Genomic DNA, 21,666 nt, shown 5'->3' with positions numbered 1-21,666 from the left:
TCAGTTCATTTTAATATTAATAGAAATTATACATTCCTGTCATCAAATCAAATTCAAATAAAATTGGAAAATCAAGGAGCATTCTCAATTCTCAATTCAAATCTGAATGGCATCCATCTCTGATGCTAACAACAGGATATGACAGATTTGAGGACCTGCAAGGCTGCTGGACTTCCACTAAAGTTTGAAACAACTTTGTGTGTGAAGGTGACATTTACGATGTGCCCACTTGCTGTTTCCAGAACCACCAGCCAAACATGTTCTTTTCTGCAAGTGTCTGTTGAATTATGGGGGGTCGACATTGCCATTTCAAAAAAACGCCTGCACAAAGCATGCAACACTCATTTTAAAGGTGTCATTCAGGATATGAAAAGTGAAGCAATTTTAATTGTATTGTTGCCTGTAAGCAGCTAATTTGCATCATGAAACTCAAACCCTTGTTTTTGTCAACTTCCCCTAATGTAATACACAGTCTAACATGCACGCTTGTGCTTGCTGAGAAAATAATCTAAGATAACAGCCTTAAAAGAACATCATAAACGTTTCAGACTTGTCGGTTTAAAACTAGCATGAAATATTCTTTTACATTTGCCAACAACAAAGAATTTCTCACAGTTGCATAATGAAAATATGATATTAGAGCACCTATTCAGTGCTGAGCTATCAAATAATTCCAAACCATGAGTAGCTGAGAAAAAAGAAAAAAAAAAAGACCTGAGGCGAAACTCTGACTAAAGCGTGAAGTGTGAAATTTTGATTCGGGAAGATCACACATTGCACCGTGGGCCACTTCAACAAATGGAGAAATTGCTTTCTGAATTTTAAAACCCAACATGAAGGGATTTCCTCTAATGTTTTCTTTTTTCTTCTGCTTCTCTAAACAGAGCTCGTATACAAGCTTAATGCATATGAAATACGCATAGAAGTAACAAACAAACCCCAAAGACAAAGGTTTCAGTTTAAACTAAATTGCCATGTGCTAAAAAGGTGGCAAAAAAAGGTGGCAACCTAAGGCAAACCACCAATAACCAAATTAAAGTGGACAATCATCTTTGAATGAGGGCCAATGGCATCCAATCAGACGACAGAATGGAGCCCCGGGTGACAAAGCAACCCAGTGAACCGATAATGATTCGGAGGGATAATCTAATCTAAATGAACTATGTGTCACTTATCAATAGCGGGTGCTTGGTGTAATTAATTTTCATTTGCACGGCGAACAGACGGTCTTTGGGTGAAACGGGCATATCGGTGATTTCTCTTCGCTAATCCGCCCCGAATTCATCACCCTCCCGAAGACATGTGCTAATGATTAGTATTATTGCTCCAGGTGTGTTTACTGTAAATATGGGAGTCCTGGCATCTGGCTTTGGGTGAGAGTTTGACGCTGATGGAGATGATGATGACGAGACGACCTTCAAAACAGCCTGATAAACACTGCGGTGCGCCTGATGCTATGTAATTTAACTTTCTGCTGTAATTATCACATTTTGTATGCAGTGAGTTAGTAAAATGTTAATTGGAATTGAGGACGGCAAACCGAGAGGGTAGTCATTTTATAAACAGAGCGTAAAAAAACAAACGCCACTAGGAGTGTAATTAGAATAAGTCTAAAATATATAAAGCTCAATTTACCATAAAAAAACAAACAACAAAGTAGAATGAATCATGTTTATCGGATAGTTTGCATGTGGAGAGTAAGAAGAGATGGAGGGAGTAAGAGAGAGAATTCATGAGTCACTATGAATAGCTCATCTTGGAGAAAGAACAACCAGCTCAGTCATGACCGCCCATATTTGAGATAATTACCCATTAACTTGTTGAACTGAGCCCATGAACATGACATTACTCACACACCGGTCCTGCTCTTCAACAAGACCTTTCGCAGTCTGCGCTTACAGAGGGGAGAAAAAGAATGAAATAATCTGCAAAATGTACATTATGCGGCATAAATAGATTTTTAATAAGAGCTCATGGAGCTTGTGATATGTTTTTGGTCATGTCAAAAATCAATACATTTTCACACAGCTGGTATTACAAACAGAAATAAATCAATATAAACCTGGAAACATGCAGCGATTAAAAAATAAAGACCACTTCAAATCAAAATATTCATTATTTGTTTTAACCAAAGGTCTAACTCTTTATTATTTATTTCAAATATTGTAAATGTATCTTTATTGTAAAATAAAATAAAAATTAGAGTAATGTTTTCCTTTGTTTTAAATGAAGATTACAGTACGGCATTTTCTGTTACTCTATGCAAGAGCAAAAGACAAGTTATTTTAAATTTGAAAAAAAATGTCATCAGTTATCAAAATAAAACAATGTTTTTTACACAACTATCACTTATTAATCCCAAATTGTTTAGTTTTATGTTTCCATAATGTATTTTTATACGCACTGTAAACCTCAATAAGTTAAGTTAACTCAAACCATTTGAGGAAACCGATTGCAACAAACCATTTAAGTTAAAAAACTAATCTTAATGAGAACTGTTAACTTAATCTATTAAAGTAAACAAATCAATTTGAGCAGAGTAAAACCCAATAAATGAAAAGAACTTAAACCAACTGAGTACTGTACAACCCAATAAATTAAGGCAACTCAAACTGTTTGAGGAAACCAATTGCAACAAAAATAAGTAAAAAAAAAAAAAAAAAAAAAAACTAATCTATATACTGTGAACTTAGGTGCACAGGCATCTATTAAAATGCACACTATTAGTGAAGAACAGTCTATTTTACTTTAAATATACAGTCAAGTATATGCACAAACACTCTTTTCACCAAAAAAAGTGACCTTTGAACACTTAATCTGGTTACCTGGACCTGCCAGTTTCAGAAAGCTGACTGTACACATTCCTGTATCACTGCTAGACATGGACATGTATTGACAATACTCATTATGAGGATATTATATTTATATTAACTTAATGTTTTTTTTAATACTTTACTATTTTTGTGGAAGGGGCACCCTGGCTGTATAACAATATGGTGGTAATTTGAAAATGTATAAAAATATATACTGTAGGTTCACTACTGAAATAAAAAGTTATATATATATATATATATATATATATATATATATATATATATATATATATATATATATATATATATATATATATATATATATATATATATATATATATATATATATAATATTTAAAATTATACATAGTAATGCAGCTATGGAGAATGAAGTCCAATGCATTGCTCAGGTGTGAGTTTTTCACTGGTTTTAATAGTGTACAAATATTGATGGGTCTGTGGGTTTCATCTATCCAAAATGATCTTTATTATGTATTTTCTATTGAATTCAAGTCAGGTGATTGGCTGGGCCATTCTACAGCTTGATTTTCTTTTTCTAAAACCATTTGCGAGTTTGCTTGGCTGTGTTCTGGATTGTTGTATTGCTGAAATGTCCAATCTGCTTTTATCTTCATCATCCTGATGATGTAGGTGTTGGATTGAAGCAGCGAATATTAATCTACATTGACAAAGGGTTGCTGATGACCTACTGAGAATTTTCAGCTGCTGTCTGGGCTTCCACTGCATTTCCACACCTCCCTTTTTTCATCTGTTCAATACTTTTTTTCCAGTGATGTTTCATTTTTATTACACATAACTTAATTTGCAAACGAATTATATATATATATATATATATATATATATATATATATATACATATACATACACACACACACACACACACACACACACACACACACACACACGCACACGCACACACACACACACACACACACACACACACACACACACACACACACACACACACACCTCTGGTGAAAATTTGAAGTCAAAAGCACCTTTAGAAATATGTTTTCTGAGAAAAATGGTGAAGTGTTCAATATTATTTCCCCCTCTGTATACATTAAAATATAGCTTCTGCTTACCAAGGCTGAAAAAAAAACAAAATATAGAAATATCTATAATACTTTTAGAATGTTATTTAATCATGTCATACAAAGTTGTTTTTAATTCCTCTATCAGCCCTAGGTTCTAGATGATTTCCTCTAATTTTATTTAGCTACACACATGCTAAAACTATGAGTATTAGTTTTACCTCTCTTATCTGTCTTCTCTCATTTCTCCTTGCCTAGAGGACAACTTAAGTAAAAACTGGTATCGCTTCCCCCCCTTCTCTCCCCAATCTATTTTTAGTTTTTATTTCTTTCAAGTTTGCGCTCAGATAAGATGCTGAAAGCTATAAAACTTTTTGTGCATTAATTTCAAAGGCATTCAGCGTTTCTTTAGAGTGACTCCATAAGAAAACATTCCCTGTCTGAAACTGCATGAGCTAATCGTGGAGCTGGTGACCCCTGCATGTTTGTGGTCAGAGTTGAGATCGAGCAAACAGGCTGGGTTTCTCACTCCAACTCTGAGGCATGTTTTAGCCTTGGTCACCACTCACTTAAATCATTTCTCTCCATCCATCACACTGTGCCTGCGACACACACTAATAACAGGGTGTTTGAGACGCAACATCTGCAGGGACGTCTTTTGCCCTCTGAAACCCCAAATGTATTAAATGGGGCCTTCGAACATTGCTAAATTGCTAAAAGCAGTTTATTAACAGAGTTTAATAAAAAATAGTTGGGATAACACCTATGAATTCAGAAATATTCCTGAAATTAACCAGATCCAATAATGCCCAGCTTTTAACAGTGGCCAAATTGCTAACACTTTGAAATAATGGTCCATTAGTAATTTATTTATTTGCTAACTTGAACTACCTGTTAGTAATATATTTACTACAGTATTTATTCATGTTTGTTAAGGTTGGTTAAACTATTTAAGTTAAATAACGTTAGTTCATACAAGATCATGTTAACTTACAGAGCATTAACTAATGTAAACAAGCACAACTTTGAATTTTAGGAATGCATTAATGTTAAACTATGATTAATAAATGCTTTACAACAATATTATTCATACTTGGTTAATGCTAGTAAATGTACTGTATTAAAGCAAAGATGTCTAAACTAGGGCCCGCAGGCAAAATTGGCCCATGGTAACCTTTGATTTGACCATCCCATCTGAGAGAGTGAGAATGATGGGGAGGGTTGGGGTGAGATCCTTTAACAGAGATCGTAATTTCTAATTTAACGTAATTTTTTGTGCTTGTTTGTTTGTTTGTTTGTTTTGTTGAGCAACAAAAAAAGAAACTGAAAATAAATATTTAAATTAAATGTTGTAAATGAATCAGATTTTTACAATATAAATCACTCAACTGATAAGAGGCAAAACAGAAGACATTGGCGAGCAAAAACAGGTACAGCTTGACAAGTGTAACTTCATTCTGCTATAAATGGGATTCTTTTTATTTTTTTTCTGTAAGCATATAGCATTAGCATTAGTTTTTTAAAGCATTGTTTTCTAGTTAGTTTTAAATATTAAATAAATTAGGAAATCACCAATGGCAAGTTCAATGTAATAAAGTTTGATATATTTACATTCATCCCATCATCCTTAATCAAGTTTGGTTTTTGACTCTAAAAAAATTTTTAAGTGTTACCGCCAAATATTACGTCTATGAAATGTGTGTAATATTTGTTCAAATCTAAAACTTCTGATCTAAATTCTGATCTAAATCTTCCCATTTTTAAATATAAATTTCACTCTGAATGTTTTCCTTTCTTTGCTTTTAATAAAATTATAACTGCTAAAGTACAGTATAACAAATGTTTTCTTTAATAGTGACTGAAAATCAGAGTGATTTCACCAAACTAAGAAGTTAAAACACAGGTATTGAGTCTTAAAATATGAAAAAGGCTGAAAATGGCAGCTTTTTGTTATTTTACGCCAAAAAGGGATAAAATGTCAATCTGTATCTTCATGTTTTTCATTTTAAAGTGTCAACACTAATAGTTTGACTTTCCGATAAGGTTTAAATGCTATCTAATATATTTACTAACATAAACCAAGTATGAACAATGAACAAGTATGAAGCATTTATTAATCATAGTTCAACATTTACTAATGCATTATTAAAATCCAAATTCATGCTTGTTAACATTAGTTAATGCACAGCAAGTTAACATGAACTAACAATGAACAATTTCATTAACCAACATTAACAAACAAGCAAATACTATAATAAATGTATTGTTCATTGTCTGTTCATGTTAGTAAATGTATTAACTACCATTTACCAATACAACCTTACTGTAAAGTATTACCTACTGATCAATCATAATATGTAGTCAACTCACAGATATATGTAACTACCTCTAATCAATAATGCACTATCTATGCACCACAGTTACCTATAGCAGTGAGTTCGAGCACTAAAAACACAACTCCACAAAAGCTATTTTGACAATATCCAGCGCTAGACAGAGAAATAAACATGTTTGCAAACACTAAAACATCAAAGCTCTGTCTAACAAGACGTCGTGACCACAACAGACTCTGAAGCACAATTATTGAAGAATCCGACAAAAACAAACAAAAAGCAACAAGAAAAAAATAAATAAATAAATAAAAATAATAACAAAAACAGCACGTGAGCCTGAATAGAGCACTGTAGTTACAGTGAATTTCAACGCCCGAGCATAATGTTTTATTTAGAGCTTAAGTTGAGGTTTTATCTTAAAGAAAATGGGAATAAAAGAAAAAAGAGAACAATAAATGACATGGAAAGGATTTTGAACTGTCAATCTTCGGCCGCCTCAGGGAGAAAAAGAAAAAGCAAAGAGAGAGTGGGTGATTTCAGACGAGATCGGTTGAGTGCGAGTCTCTCTTTTCCTCCTCCGTTCTCCTCCATCCCTTCGTTTTCTCATCTGTCTTAAACGTTCCTCGGGGACGGTAACTTTTCCCAGGCAGCCCTTTTTTGGTTTTAACAATTAATGCACAGGGGCTGCACTGTGACAGCTGATGCTAAATACTGCACAGTTTTGTTTACGTAGAAGCGCATTAATAAAGATGAGACCCTGCTGGGTTTGAGGAGAAGAGACGGAGAAGAAAGAAAAGAGGAGGAGGATAAAAATCAGTTTCCTCCTCCATTTCTGCAAGTAGCCCACAACATGTTGGAAAGCCGAGAGCTGCTCAAGAAGTGTTAATTGAAGAGAATTTTTAAAGAGCCTCTCTGTTTATTTTCAATTGATGGTAACATTTGCCATGCATAAAAGTATTATCAGTCATATATTTAAAAATACATGTAAACACTAGTAGCTTGTAAACCAGACACTTTCTTACAATCACTCCATATCCTAAAAAAAAACAAAAAAAGAACAAAACATTGTGCATTTTTGAGTGTGCTTTACACAGGTGAGTGGGCTTGACAAACCACCTGTAGAAACACTTTTCTTTCTATATATACCAGATATTGTACTTAAACTCCACCTTACAAGAACTCAAGAAAAACAATGTTTGCTTGATCATATTGCACTTCATATTTTTCTTCAACCTTAAATGCCTCCCCGCTCTACATCTTGTAAAATATTGTTTTTTCTTATGTAAATGTACTTGTAATGTCAGTCTAAGCAAAGACTAGAATACACATGGACATGTCAGTGGTATAGTTTTGAACGAGAAAAAGTGAAGCAGTCAATATGACAAACGAAGCCCTGCATACTAGTACAGGAGTCAATCAGTGATCGCTATAGATTGACGTTTCTCCGGGGGGAAGCTCGGACCAGATGTGTGTTTTTACGACACTTTTTTTTGTGGTCAACAAACACACGAATCTTAGCAAATACTTGCTTCACAGGCATAAAGAATATATCCATATAAAGCTTGAAATCTGTACCTTAAAATAAACCAACCATGGTTTTATAATTTGTATGAAGCAAACTTCAGAAAACTAGCACAATCTGATGAAGCATTATCCAGAGAATAATAATGTGTAGAATGGCCATAAATAAGGTTGGTGTCGTGATCTCATTCCTTTTGAGTGCGTATGCACATTTGCTCGGCAACCTAAACAATTTTTTTTTTCATTCGAAGATTTAAAAACTAAACTTATGAGACAGTTGTTTAATTTTATTACTGTTTAAAATTTGTAATGTAATCGTAAGCTTGGCAAACAGTTTTGGAGAATTTAATGTTTCCCCATTGAAACAGCATGCCTGATCATACTGCCCAAGAGGCATTTCAAAGATGGCCACAGGGCAAAATGACTTGCCTTAAAGGGATTTTGGTCTAAGGTTATGTGCATAGTTATGTATAGTATATGAATTGTTGGTAGTTATAGATTACCACTCCAGTATGTTAATTATGTATAGGTTAATAAATAGCTCCTATGTCCAGTGTTTGGTTCATATTTATGATTATGTTTAATTATGTAGCACTGTAGTCTTGTGAGATATGATATTTTATTCCACTATGTCCACACATATAGCGGATTGACAACAAAGCTCAACTTGACCAATTTTTCTCACTAGTAAACACTCACACAACAGATTTCACCTTGAACAACACCTGAGAAAAGAGTAAACTGGTTTTCTTCAAGACCATGAGTGTGTGCTTAATGTTAGCTGATATATCAAAGTCAGTGAAGTGTCCTTGGTCAAACTTTGAGTACTCACTAAGGCTACACAAACATGCTTCATTTTTTTTTTTTTTATAAAAGAAAAACAAGAAAGGAGAAAATATAACTGCACACACAAATATGGATCTGCTGTTGTGTGATGGTTCAATAATTCATAACAATGCTTCATCTAATGTTTCCATTCTGTTGATTAGCTGGAGTATTTATGGCCACATTGCAAAAGTGTTTTGAAGTGATATTCAAGCACCATCAAGCGTTGCATTAATATTTGATATTTTTGCAAATGATCTTTGTCCATTTATGAATGTGTGGAGAGGAAAAAAGGGCTCTTTTAGGGATGTAATGATTATACAAGTATAGGGGGATTTTGTTTAAAAGGAAATTTATGCAGAAACTCTAGGCAAAACATATGCACTCAAAAAAAATAATAAATCACTCACATTGTGTAAACCTTTACTTTTGAAAGAATAATGTTTAGAGGAATATTAATGTTTAATAACAGGTTTTCTGAAATATCTTTGAATTTGAATATAATTATGAATATAAAAGAGACTAATTGACAAATATTTACAATTCACAACAAAATTATATATTAAATAAAACATGTTTTTGGTGTGCACTTGGTATATTAAAATATAAAAATGTACAAACAGCTCAAATAATAGACTGGTTTTAAAATGTATGTGGAATGCAAGTCTTTCAGAAATTCTACCCCCATTTATCTTTATACCAACAGTCTGAAATATTGCTGGGTTTTTGTAATGCAACATTGGGTTAAATATGGACAAAAGCAACCAGTGAGTTAAAAAAAATAATTTAAAATAAACTGCAAAAATTAACTCAACATTGGTCCATATTTGATCTAACATTGACCTACAACAGCGTTGCAGCTGAATAAGATTGACTTGTGAGCAACTACAGCGTTATGGATGTGACATTTACAGGAAAAAAGTCAACCATGAATATACATAGAAAGTTTAGATGTTATGTTTATATTGAAACATCTGTTTATATTTTCCAAAACAACTAACCACATAGGTGTGGGATCAGATACAATATCACTTTGTAAATACCAAGCAGCACCATCCAGCTATCCCTCATGAAGCTAATACTGAAGTAACTGAAACATGCATTTCATTGGAATTATTTCTTACAATTGTGCATGCTGTACTTAATTGTGCTCACAAACCATTTAAGTGGCCTCCATTTCCCAGGTGTGTAAAATTCTTATATACTTATAAATCATATCTATAAATGTATTTGTTTTATTTAAGATAACTTTTCATCTACATTTTATAAATATATATAGTCCAGAATCTGACTTATTCAGCTGTAGGCTACAGAACAGTCATCTGAAAAGTTGTCATACAGTGTTATCCCTGGATTTCATAAATAGCCTGCATTGCATTAACTAACAAAGATATCATTTGAAGTATTTGGAAGTAATTCAAATTTTCCTCCTGTAGAAAAATGTCATGAGAACAATGCTTAGTGGTTCAATGTATTTTAACAGTGTTTTAAAAGACCAAACACTTTATTAATATAGTTTACAACCAAGCACATGTGGTCAGAACACAAATGAATCGCACTTAATGAAGTATTATTCATTTATCCCAAAGAAAAACTCAAAGCAAAATGCTAGCAGGCATCTGCAGCTCTGCTCATGCCCTGCCTCTTTGCCCTTTTTTGGTTAACTAGATGATGAGAGAACAAAATGGTAACGGTTAGCCACGCCCACTTGTAGCTTCATTTGCACTCTTGACAAATCTATGAGTGACGTCAGAGATACTGTTGTCCATATTTTTACAGTCTATTAAAAAAAAATCATATTTTAAACGAGAAAAATAAACGTGTTATGGAAGTGACCAAACAAGTTTGTAAGTTTACAGTGTACAACAGTTGTAGAAATTCTCTGAATTAAACTGCACAACCCAAAAGAGGCAATACTAATCAAAAGGATAAGAGTAGTCTCTCTATTCAACAAAAATGATTTATTTATTTTATTTTACGTTTTTGCATTTAGGAGGAAAAAGCTTTATTTGCATGGTATTGCTCTTGTACTAAACCTAAAAACATATTTTAGAAAAACTAAATTGTACAGCAGGGCTTAAAATAACTCACTGTACTTCAAGTTACTATGTAATGCAATTATACAAGCTCTTAGTACACCTTTTCAAATGACATGATTTACTGAACGGGACCAAACCTCAAAATAAAAGACTATTGTCCTAAATAAATCACTGGTTTCATGGTCAGTTTGAGGTAGCGCATGCAGTTTTATTTAGTGCCAGTTTTCCGCTATGGTGAGGATAATTACTGTCATTTATTAATAATCCCAGGGCCGGTCTTTAGTAATGTGTGCCACATGTGACAGCCTGATCCTACAAGTGTCCCATTTGCCTCTGAGATACACAAGTCTTGGTTTCATCTCAGTGAGAAGAAAGAGGCCTGCTGATCACTAATAGCGGCCAATTTTCTTGTCTTTGCCAGGAGAGAATCGAATGATGGGAACAGGCATCCAAAAGGGCACTTTTTTAGATGTCATGTCCCATTGGCTTCAAGTAAAGTATGCGAATGGCCAGCTAGGTTTTTAGCTCATTACTTACAGGCACTTTCCTGAGGCTGATGGTAGGTTGTTTTTTCATGCAGTTCAGAGTCTCTGTCCAAACACAAGGAAGCATTTTATCCCTTAGGCTTTGTTTTTCCTCCCCTCCCTTTTGCGTTTAATTTCGACATTAGCCAAGGCAATATAATTTGCCATCCGGTGACCTTGACAGATTGTAGCGGGGATGCAAGCCAGCACCGATGCCTTTGAGGAATGAGAACTTGATGAGTGGAGGAGTTTAGCTTGCTAGGTACATCTTTTAACTGAATTCTCCTTCCAGAGCTTTCAGGACACACTTCCTGACCACACAAATCCTGCCATTTATTTGTCCAATTTTTCTTTTAATCAACAGCGGAGGGCTTTGAGATGCAAACAGGTAAAGAAAACATGAAGACAAACAGAGATCTAATTAAATGTTATCTTTTCACCATCTGGGATGGGGACAATGGTCTTTCTGCTCATCTTTCCAGATTGGATTTATTCATGAATTAAGGTAAACAGGAAAAGGGCACTTAAACAGTGGCTTTGCCTTACAAAATCCACAATGGTTTTACTTTAACAGCAACGCATGCTAATATTTTGCAATTTGACATGTTGGATAAACCATACAATTCTCAATGTTTATTAGCAGGAAACTGCATAACTAAAGATAAAACTGCTCAATAGATATAGAATAGTAAGTTTTCAGATTGTTTTTAAGTCTTTCATCACCAAAGTTTCATTTATTTTTCACAATAAAGCAAAAACAGTAATAATGTGAAATGTTAACCATTTAAAATGGTATTTTATTTGAATAAATTATAAAACGCTGTTTACTCCTATGCTGGCAAAACTGGATAGTGAGCATTATTCCTCCTGTCTTCAGAGATGACATCTGCAATATTTATTCAGAGATAATGCTTCTTTTTTATTTTAAGTTGTAAATTAAATAGTTTGTATATTTTATACAACAAAATGAAGTTGAAACATATTTAATAGCAATAAAAAATGATAATAATGATACTACTGATCATAATGATGATGATAATTATACTACTGCTGCTACTACTACTATTGTTGTTGTTGTTGCAAGTTTAGAATAATTATGTTATAGCAAAACCATGCATTTTTGCAGAAAAATTTACATTATATTTAATAAATACTAAATAAAGATATAATTTTATATTTTATCTTAAAGTGAAATATGCTACTGATAATGGTACTGCTGCTGCGCTACTGCTACAACTACTACTCAGACCCCCTGTTTTTGTGATTTTGCAATCACTGAATCCAACAGAAAATCAATAAAAAAAAGTCAAATTTTATCCTGCAAAATATTAATTTAAATGCAAAACAATTGCAAAAAATGTAATAATCTCATAAAACATCCCACTCCAAATAATATAATCAAATTAGATTTAGTTAGATGAGATTTAATTACATTTAATTATACATTATATGAAATTAATTTATATTTGATAAATAAGATTAAATTTTTTCACCTGACTTGCTTGATGTTGCGCACGCTGAGCAATCTCACAATCATTACTTTACAATTGTGGGTAAGAAGATGCAGCGTGAGTGATTTACATTTAAAGGCAATGCAAAGATGCCAACAGACATCCTGTGGCGCAAATAGAGTGAGCATTTTGTGTGTTTGACGTACTTCAGACTGTAAAAGAAAGAGGGAGCAAACATCTAAAAAAAATGGAGCAATATAACAGAGAGAAAAACAAGCAGCTTACAATGATGGAGGTTGGTTCAAGAATGACACCCGCTGGACGTGACAGAATAGAAGAACATAATTTCTACTTTACATGTATGGCTGGTATTATAATGTGCGTCAAATCGATAAATTATTTTGTTTAACTCTTTCCCTGTCGTTGACGAGAGAAAATGCTTCCCTGCCATTTACGAGGTGTTTTAGGTGTATTACAGTAGAGGAAGCCCTAACGCATGTCCTGAGTGAGGCACATGACGTCAGATGCTCCGAGAGTGAAATCAGAGTGAAAAACAATTAAGATTGTGGATACAATCTTCCCTTGGCTTAATCACTATCTGTTTTAAATCTTGTCTTGACAAGAGAACAAAATAAAGAAGATTTATTTTTATGATTTGTGGCATTGTGGCAGATTGCACTCCTAACATAGTAGGCTACCTAATATAGTAAATAAGATAACACAAAGTTATATGAAGAAGAAGAATTCACATTATACTTATTTAACAGTTGACCGCATACCATTGACAATTTATTGCGCCTGACAAATGATTTGCTAATAAAAACACAACTAGTTTCACTGCCAGCCTATAAAAATAACCTATAGCCGAGACCTGTCATGGGCTACATGTTACATCAAAAGCAAACAGCAACAAGATGCTAATAAACTAGAATGAATTTCTGTCTGTGGCGTCTGCTCTTCATCACCAGAGACTTCACAGCCTCGGTCTGTGAGGCAGTCTCAGGTCAACTGAAACTGGAGGAAGGAACGCAGGAAGGAAGCGAAGAAAAGCGAAAGCGTGAGATAAAGTGGCCTCGCACACTGTAAAATCTCTGTTCTCCTCAATTCCAGAGGGAAGAAAGAAGCCCTGCAGGTAAAACTCCAGAAAAAAGGTCGAGGTAGGAAAGCTCTCTCTCTCTCTATCCACCAGAAGAGAGGGACACGCTTTTTTTCAAAGCAGATTGGAGGGAAAAGGCGCTCGTGTTCTGGCAAATTATGGAAGCATAAAAAGCTCATGCTGGAAAAAATTTGACTGCGCCAAGATATAAAAGGTAAAAGGACCATCTGTGCCATTTGCATCCCGCTCCCTGGTCGTCTCCGTGGCACAGTAGAGCAAACCGTCTCGTAGCAGATGCCGTCAGAACGCAAACATACAAGTTAGTGATGCTGCGAGAGCTTGTGTGTCCAATCACGAGGAGCCTAAGACATGATAAATATGCATTATAATGTGCTGCAAGTTGCAAGTATAACCATGGCAACTGTCCCGGCCTGTTTTGTCTATGCAGTGTTGTTAGTGGTGAGCTTCCTTCCTCTGCTTCCGTAAAGACGATGCCATAATGAAGTTGTTTTCTGAGACTAGAATACATTAGTAAACTCATCTGACGCAAGAACTCAAGGTGGGGGGAGGAGGGGGATGATTCATTGGTGCATTACAATTCTCTGTCGAATGATTCTAGCTTGATCCTCAAATGACATTATTAATGCATCTGCTTCTTGAAAGCTACAACAAGGATACAGATGAGTGTGGTTTGCTAAGCTAAACCAAAATGGCAAGGACACAAAGCATGAGAAATAATATTAGATTCAGATGCATCGAGTCATGTAATTAAAATAACAATGGGAAATCTAAATACTATCAACCCTAACAAGTAAGGGTCATTGTTATTTACTTGTTTGACACATTAACAAGGAGTATGTTTACATGAACACCAACAATCCGATTAAGTAAAATTTTATGTGATTAAGACAATACTCTGATTAAGAGTCTAACATGTAAACAGCTATTTTTGATCACTCTTATTAGACTAAAGTCATAATCGAAATAAACAGAAATCACTTTAAGACATGTGGAGGTTGCCTATTTTGATTGCATTATTGAAGTGCAGTACAGACATGTAAACAACTTAATCAAACTATTACCATAATGTAGGACTTTTTGCCGAACTGCAGATAAAGTTGGAAATTTAAAAACGAAACACTCAAAATTACATGAAATTCTGGAGTAAATGTGGATACTACACCTATAACATGTAAAACGGGATCATGAACAGAACATTCATAGAGCGACTCATGCGAACACCTTAATCATATTATTGTCTTATTCAGATTAAGGCAACTAACTCAATTAATGATGACCATGTAAACGTACTCAGTGAATAACTTCTAGGACAATTATGTTTTCAATGTAGGAAGGTTCATTCTTCATCCAAGACAGCTGGGACAAAAAAAAAAAAAAAAATATATATATATATATATATATATATATATATATATATATATATATATATAGTGAGCAAATTTTGGCCAGGATGCTGGGGTTGACCCCTCCTCTTTTGACCCCTCCTCCAGGACATCATGGGATTTGTAACGACTACAGAGAGTCGGGACCTCGGTTTAACATTTCATCTAAAAGATGGTGCTCACTGAGCAGTATAGAGTCCACTGCTGGTCTCACTAACATCACTTGCAGCAAAAAACTGGCTTTCCCATGTGGTCTCCCATCCAGGTACTGACCAGGCACAGCCCTGCTTAGCTTCAGTGGGTGACAATGTGAGAGTTGTTGAAAGTTAGCTAAATTGCTTACTATACACTTTCTGATTGTATCCAAAGCTTAGTATCAGTATTTTACTATAAATTTACCTTTCTATTAATACTGATACAAGTCACTGAGCCCAGTGTTTATTCCGATACTAATTTAGAACAATTTAATTTGACCATTACATGTTAAAATATCTGATTTGGCTGTATGATCATATCATTTTTCTTTTTTTGGTTTATTTTGAGCAATAAACAATTGTGGTAGAGTTTCAGGCAACCACTTGATGTCAACTTTTAAAACCTTTGTCCGGAAGCAAAACCAGCAGAGAACCAATAGCCTACAATTGTTTTTGATAATGCAGCAGCAACTTCAGTTGGTGACACAGTGTGGCTTATTTGTATTGTCAGAATTACTTTAAACTACAAACAATGTGTGAAATACACTTTCTATGCTGAATGAAGGCGCTCAACATATTCAAACAAAAAAATAAATAAATAAATGATGTGAAAACACAGACAGCCTCAGAATGGGTGTGTGGGTGGAAATTAGCCACAGAAGAGTAAACTCTTAACACAAGAGAACTGAACGACGGGTAGAGTATACAGAGAGACACAGGGAGAGCACAAAGATTTCCAGTGAATGTCAGCTTTGACAGGGAAATAATGAAGAGACATGATGTTGATGCGGAAAGAGACAAAATGCAGCGGACTCGTTTGATGTTTTTAGGACTGATGAATCTCCTACGGGCTGAAGAGGAGACGTACAGTATATGCTCCCCTAGCCCGAGATTCTGCCTCTCCACTAATGAATCACATCATCCAGCCATAGAGGATTCGATAAGCCTATAAAAAGCTTTAGCCCAGGCATCACTGTCTGAAAGATTGCTTCAAGGTTGCTGGATGCTGTTACATCCAATTCAATTGTTTTAGCTCAGAAGTGACATAACATTAAATCAAGGACAGTAGAGAAAGCCACGGAGCTTCTCGTTTAGTCAATAGTGGCTTCTTGTTAGAAAAGACAGGTGGCAGAATACAAAACATCTAAAATTGTTCTCAAGATATTTAAGCTGCCCAGCATTGCGGCAGCTGAAAAATGAGACAATGAATAGCAATAAAAAGAATTGAGTCATGACTGGACAGTGATATCCCTGATTAAAAACAAAGTGGAGGAGTAAGCACAAATACATTGAACAAAAAATTACTATAGACTAATTTTTAAAGTCAAATGGTTTAAGCTTTTTATCAGACTAATAAAGAACATACAAAAGAACACAACCGTACTTAACTTAGTAGACTAACCCGTAGGTTACCCAGGCTAGGAGACTAGTTTGAATTAAATAAGATCAGTAAACCATATTGTTGGTTGGAGCTAGGATACCAGCTCATAAACCAATTTACTGTAACAGACTGAGAGATACATGTAGGCTAAATTATCTGAAACTAGTAAACCACACAGTTTAGGAGCACTAGTCAGCTGGTACTGTAATACTGGGAGACCAGCTGGTTGAGCAACTGAACCAGCTTCATCAAGGCTGGAAGACAAGCTAATGCTAGGAATTCAATTAAGATACTAATTAGCTGGTAGAGCTGCAACACAATCTGACTGATCAATTAAAGCTTAAAATTAACCAGAGCAGAAAGGCATTCATTTTTTAGAAGAACTAGTCAGCTGGTTTGGCTGGAGGTCTGGCTATCTGACCTACAAAATCAGTTTAACCAGAATATAAAAGTAACTAATTTACTAAAGCTGCGTCCCAAATGGCACACTACACTATGCACTCATGCACTATGTACTTGTGCACTTATCAACAGCATAGGTCCTAGACGACGTTTGACAGTTGCCAAATTAGCTAAATAAATTAACAAAGTACCAAATAATACCAAATAATAATAAGTATTACTGCATTCTCCATCGGAAGGCACTATAAATCACACTCATATGAGAATTTCGCTTTCACAATGCAAAATAAATAAAGTTATCCAACATGTGAGCCCCATAGCTCCGCCTCTTCCGCTACGTGAACAGCGGTCGCTGAGTGCGTGAAGTGTGCACCATTACACATTTCATTTTACCGGTCAAATAAGTGCATCATCCGGGTAATACAAGTGCACTTATTTTCTTTTAGAGTTTTCAGTGTAAACGCACTACTTGCACTATTTATACTACAAAATGGCATTGAATAGTGCATAAGTGTGCGGTTTGGGACGCACATTCAGACCAGCAAACAACATCAGATAAGAGCTGTAGTTAGCTGTAAGACTTGGACAAAAGTTGGCTGACCATATTTGCCAGACCGAAAGTTAAGCTAAATTAACTAAAAGCAACAAGCCATATAATTTAAGTGCACAGTCAACTGGCAATGTGGGTAAACTAGTTAATAAGCCAAGAACTGCAACCCATGTTATTTTAAAGCAAGTAAACCACATCACCATAAACTTGGTCCTGGAAGGCCAGTGTCCTACAGAGTTTTCCTCCAACACTAATCAAACACACCTGAACATGCTAATCAGGGTCATCAAGATGACTATAAAATCTAAAGGCAGGTGTGTTGGATTAGGGTTGAAGCTAAACTCTGCAGGACGCCGGCCCTCCAGTCTGCCCATCTCTGGTTTAAACACATTAGTGACCAAGTAAAGCTAGGCAATTGGTTTATTGGTATCTGTAACAGAGAGCAATAAATCTCATTATTTAAGAGAATTAAGCTGCAGTCACACTAGAGTTTGAGCACACAAAACTCTGTAGTACGGTGCTACGAAAAGGGGCAGAATTAAACAAGATGAGTAGACATTTAAAAAAGCAAGCGATTGGTCCATATTTTAAATTTCTGTCCAGAGAGGTCAAGTTTTGATCCTCGATTGGTCTCACGCAGTCAAGTGATGCGATTTCGCAGGTCAGAGTTCATCAAGATTGAACTTTTGACAAGATTGTCTCACAAGCTTGTGCTTCCGGTCTGACACAGTAACGAGTGAATGAATGGAAGTCTGTAGGGAGAAAAGTGCAGTGTGAACGCAGCATTAGTCAGCTGATTAACCAACTGAACCAGCTTCAACAAAGCTGGAAGACAAGGTAAACCTAAGACCAACAAATTAATTAATTTAAAAGTACTAGTTAGTTAAAGGAACTGCAACAAAAGCTGAGTAACCAACTAAAGCTTTACCAGGCTAGAGGACTAGCTAAATTCACCCAAACCAGAAAGACACATATTTTAGAAGAACTAGACCATATTAAACAGGCTGGAAGTTAAGATGATTAACTAAAAGCAACAAAACAAATAATATAAGAGCAAAGGTAATTGGTAATGCTGGCAACCTAGATAAATTAGCCAAGAACAGCAAACCACATCAATCTAAAGCACTGGTCAGCTAGTCAATGCAATTAAAGCTGGTAAGACTAAGAGATCAGCTGGCTGACAAGCTAAATCAGTTAACCCAGTCAGGAAGATAAGCAAATTTAACAAAGATCAGCAAACCTTAACATTTATGACCAGTTAACTGACCATCTGACTAATCACCTACCAAACTGAACAGTAGCTTAACAAGCCTGAGAAGACAGAGAAACCAGCTTAAACAAACTGCATACTGGAATCTGATGGGTTCAGAAGGGCAATGATCTTATTTATCTACATCAGACCACCTCAGGAGAAGTCCATAGATTAGAGTCCGCTAATGTTTTAAGCACATCTCCACCACAGCGGGCGGACAGCATAAGACAGCTCCCGCATTGGAAGTCCAGCAACGCTGCCTCGTAGCGCCGCCGTCTTCAAGCCACTAGCAGCGTGACACTCATCATCACTCACATGAGTCAGAGAATGCCATAAGCTAATGGAATAAATCAAGGATGAAATATCAATCAAATTACAAACTAATAGTTCCCTTAATGTCTTTGTTGGAGTACAGATGGCCCCTTCAGCCAGCCAAGCACACCACAGCAAGTCATCATGATAATCAGCGCACTAATAATACCACTCCATTAATCACACATACACGCTCCAAGTGCATCACTGCAAACAACGGGTGCTCTGCCGCAAGGAACAGCCCAAAGTTGAAGCATGGTAGACTGTTAATTAACTCTTCTCTAAAAGTCATGCCTATTGTTTTCAGAAACTACTCTGTAAATTAAGGTTCATGAGCACTCGATACGGCAGTTATCAGTTTCCTGGAAAAACAAAAGAATAAGAGCAACATTTGGGCACTTACATTTAGCAGGGAGGTCATAGCCGCAGGTAATCTTGGCTTTTCCTGTGTCACAGCCATTTAACGAGTGGCACTCTTCATACAGGAGATGACCCGCGGCTCTGTGTATGCAGCCATCCACTGAAACACACAAACAGCACAGATGTGAAAACAGAAATGTTTGTTAAAAATTTTCAAGAATTTTTTTACTGAAATGCAAAACTTTAATTTATTCCCAAAATATATTGTTTTGTGGTGTTGATTTGGCTTTTTTTTAACTGATATTGATGTCTGATTTTCTTCTTTTTGTGCAAATACATGTTTGGAGAGACATTAAGAAACTGGAAATTTTGGCTACATTGACATGACAATGATGTAGCTAAAAACTCAAATGTTTTTCTTTTACATTTGAAAAAACTTCACGTCTACACAACCTTTTTAAAAAAAATAGGAGTTTACCAGGAAAGTTACTTTTGAAAGTAATGCATAACAATGCTGAGTGCATTGTTGTGCAATGCTCAAAAAAATTATGTATGATGATGTTATCTTCTGAGAACTCCCTGAGCCAGAGATATACATGTCGTATATACAGATTAAAGAACGTTTAGAGCAATGTATTTGCTACTTTTGTACGATTCGTCTCATAGGTGAATTAAAACCCTTCTATTGATACGATCCATTTCACATTCAGAATAATGAGAATACCATCACAAATGTAAGGCTCTGCCTCTTGGTTTCTGTCTGTTCCTGCGGGAAGGTCATTCTTTCATTGAGTGCGATTCAACATGATGATGCTATTTTTAATTCATCAATTTTACATTTTTTAAAGCTAATTAATTAATTACAAAAAGTAACTCGTATTACATTTTTGAAAAAAGTTGCTCAAATATTATTACCTATTTTTCTTAAAGTAATGCTTTACTTTACTCGTTATGTAGAAAAATAATATTATTGCGTAACTTACATTACTTGTAACGCATTACTCCAACACAGGTGTTTACACATATCCACAAAACAAGCAAAAATGCTGTATGACATATGCCAGGCCAGTATTTTGCAATGTCACCTTATATCAGTACCTGTAGGGATAAGACTTTGTGCCAACTGAAGCTTGAAGCTTGTGTCTATTTACAATTTGCAATGTGTTTAAGATGCGTCTCCACTTTTGGTTGTAGTGTGAACTTCACCACTGTTGTTGTTTTTGGTTGCTTGTGCTTGCCTTTAATCTACATTCCCCTAAACACATACTATGTGCTAGCATGACTTTGACTAAGATTTTTTGTTTTTTGCTTATGTTTTATTGTGTTTATACAGACACAGCTTCCAAAAACACCCACTTCAAAATTCTGCATTTTTGCTCAAAAACATTGTCGACCATAAAATTATGGAGTGAGGTTTGCGTATTAAAATAGTAACAGAATTCATACAAACATCAACAAAATAAAACACAAATGGCTCTGAAAATATGTGATCAACCCAAATGGCAAAAAGTGGTGTTCACCTTGAAATAAAACAACCCACTGAACCCCTTCAAATCCCTGATCAGTCAGATTTGGAAAAAAAATCCTTTATCGGTGTGTTGTTTTGCTCTCCCTGGGTTGTCCCCACCTCCCAATGTTTTAATTTCACATGGTTAAGCCCAGGATGCCTTTGACTGATGGTATAGTTTACATGAGTAGGCAGAGAAATAGAAATCCAAATAGTCTTCCTTCTTCTAAAAGCCCATGACACACCTTCAGCAGCCCATTATCAATCACAAAGAAACATCATAAAGGTACAGTCATAAGAAAAATAAATGAATCCACAAAAGCTACTCAAAAGCAGAAATAAGGAAAAGGCAGAGCGAAAAAAGGTATACCGACCTCATTTACAATATGTACACATTCAAAAGGGGTAAAAAAAAAAAATGGTTTTATAATCTTTCATCAAAATGTAATTACTTTTGAAATATCTCAAATGTCTGTTCTGCTGACGTATCAATGAAAGACTGACATTTGAGAAACATTTTAACCAATTATATGACAGTCCACCTTTCTCAACCCAAACAATAAAGCCAGTCGTTATTATATTTGTGTATGGATCTTCAATACTCGTATTTCAGGAAAATAATTATTTCCTGCACTAAATGCATCGTTT

General features: G+C 35.2%; 1 protein-coding gene across 3 annotated transcripts in view; it reads right to left on the bottom strand.

Moving 5' to 3' along the window:
* macrod2 (mono-ADP ribosylhydrolase 2) overlaps positions 1-21,666 on the bottom strand; it is an 862,504-nt gene that overhangs the window by 572,127 nt on the left and 268,711 nt on the right. For all 3 annotated transcript variants that reach the window (XR_015505021.1, XM_087277688.1, NM_200549.1), the window contains 1 exon segment: positions 19,555-19,671. Coding sequence is in view for 2 of the 3 variants with exons in the window: in XM_087277688.1 (XP_087133814.1) it covers positions 19,555-19,671 (117 nt within the window). In the remaining variant the exon portion in view is untranslated.

The sequence above is a fragment of the Danio rerio genome, chromosome 13, assembly GCF_052040795.2.
Source record: "Danio rerio strain M-AB ecotype USA chromosome 13, GRCz13ab, whole genome shotgun sequence".
Taxonomy (NCBI): domain Eukaryota; kingdom Metazoa; phylum Chordata; class Actinopteri; order Cypriniformes; family Danionidae; genus Danio; species Danio rerio.
The sequence above is the reverse complement of the archived record's forward strand: the minus strand, read 5'-3'. Positions and strand labels throughout refer to the sequence as shown.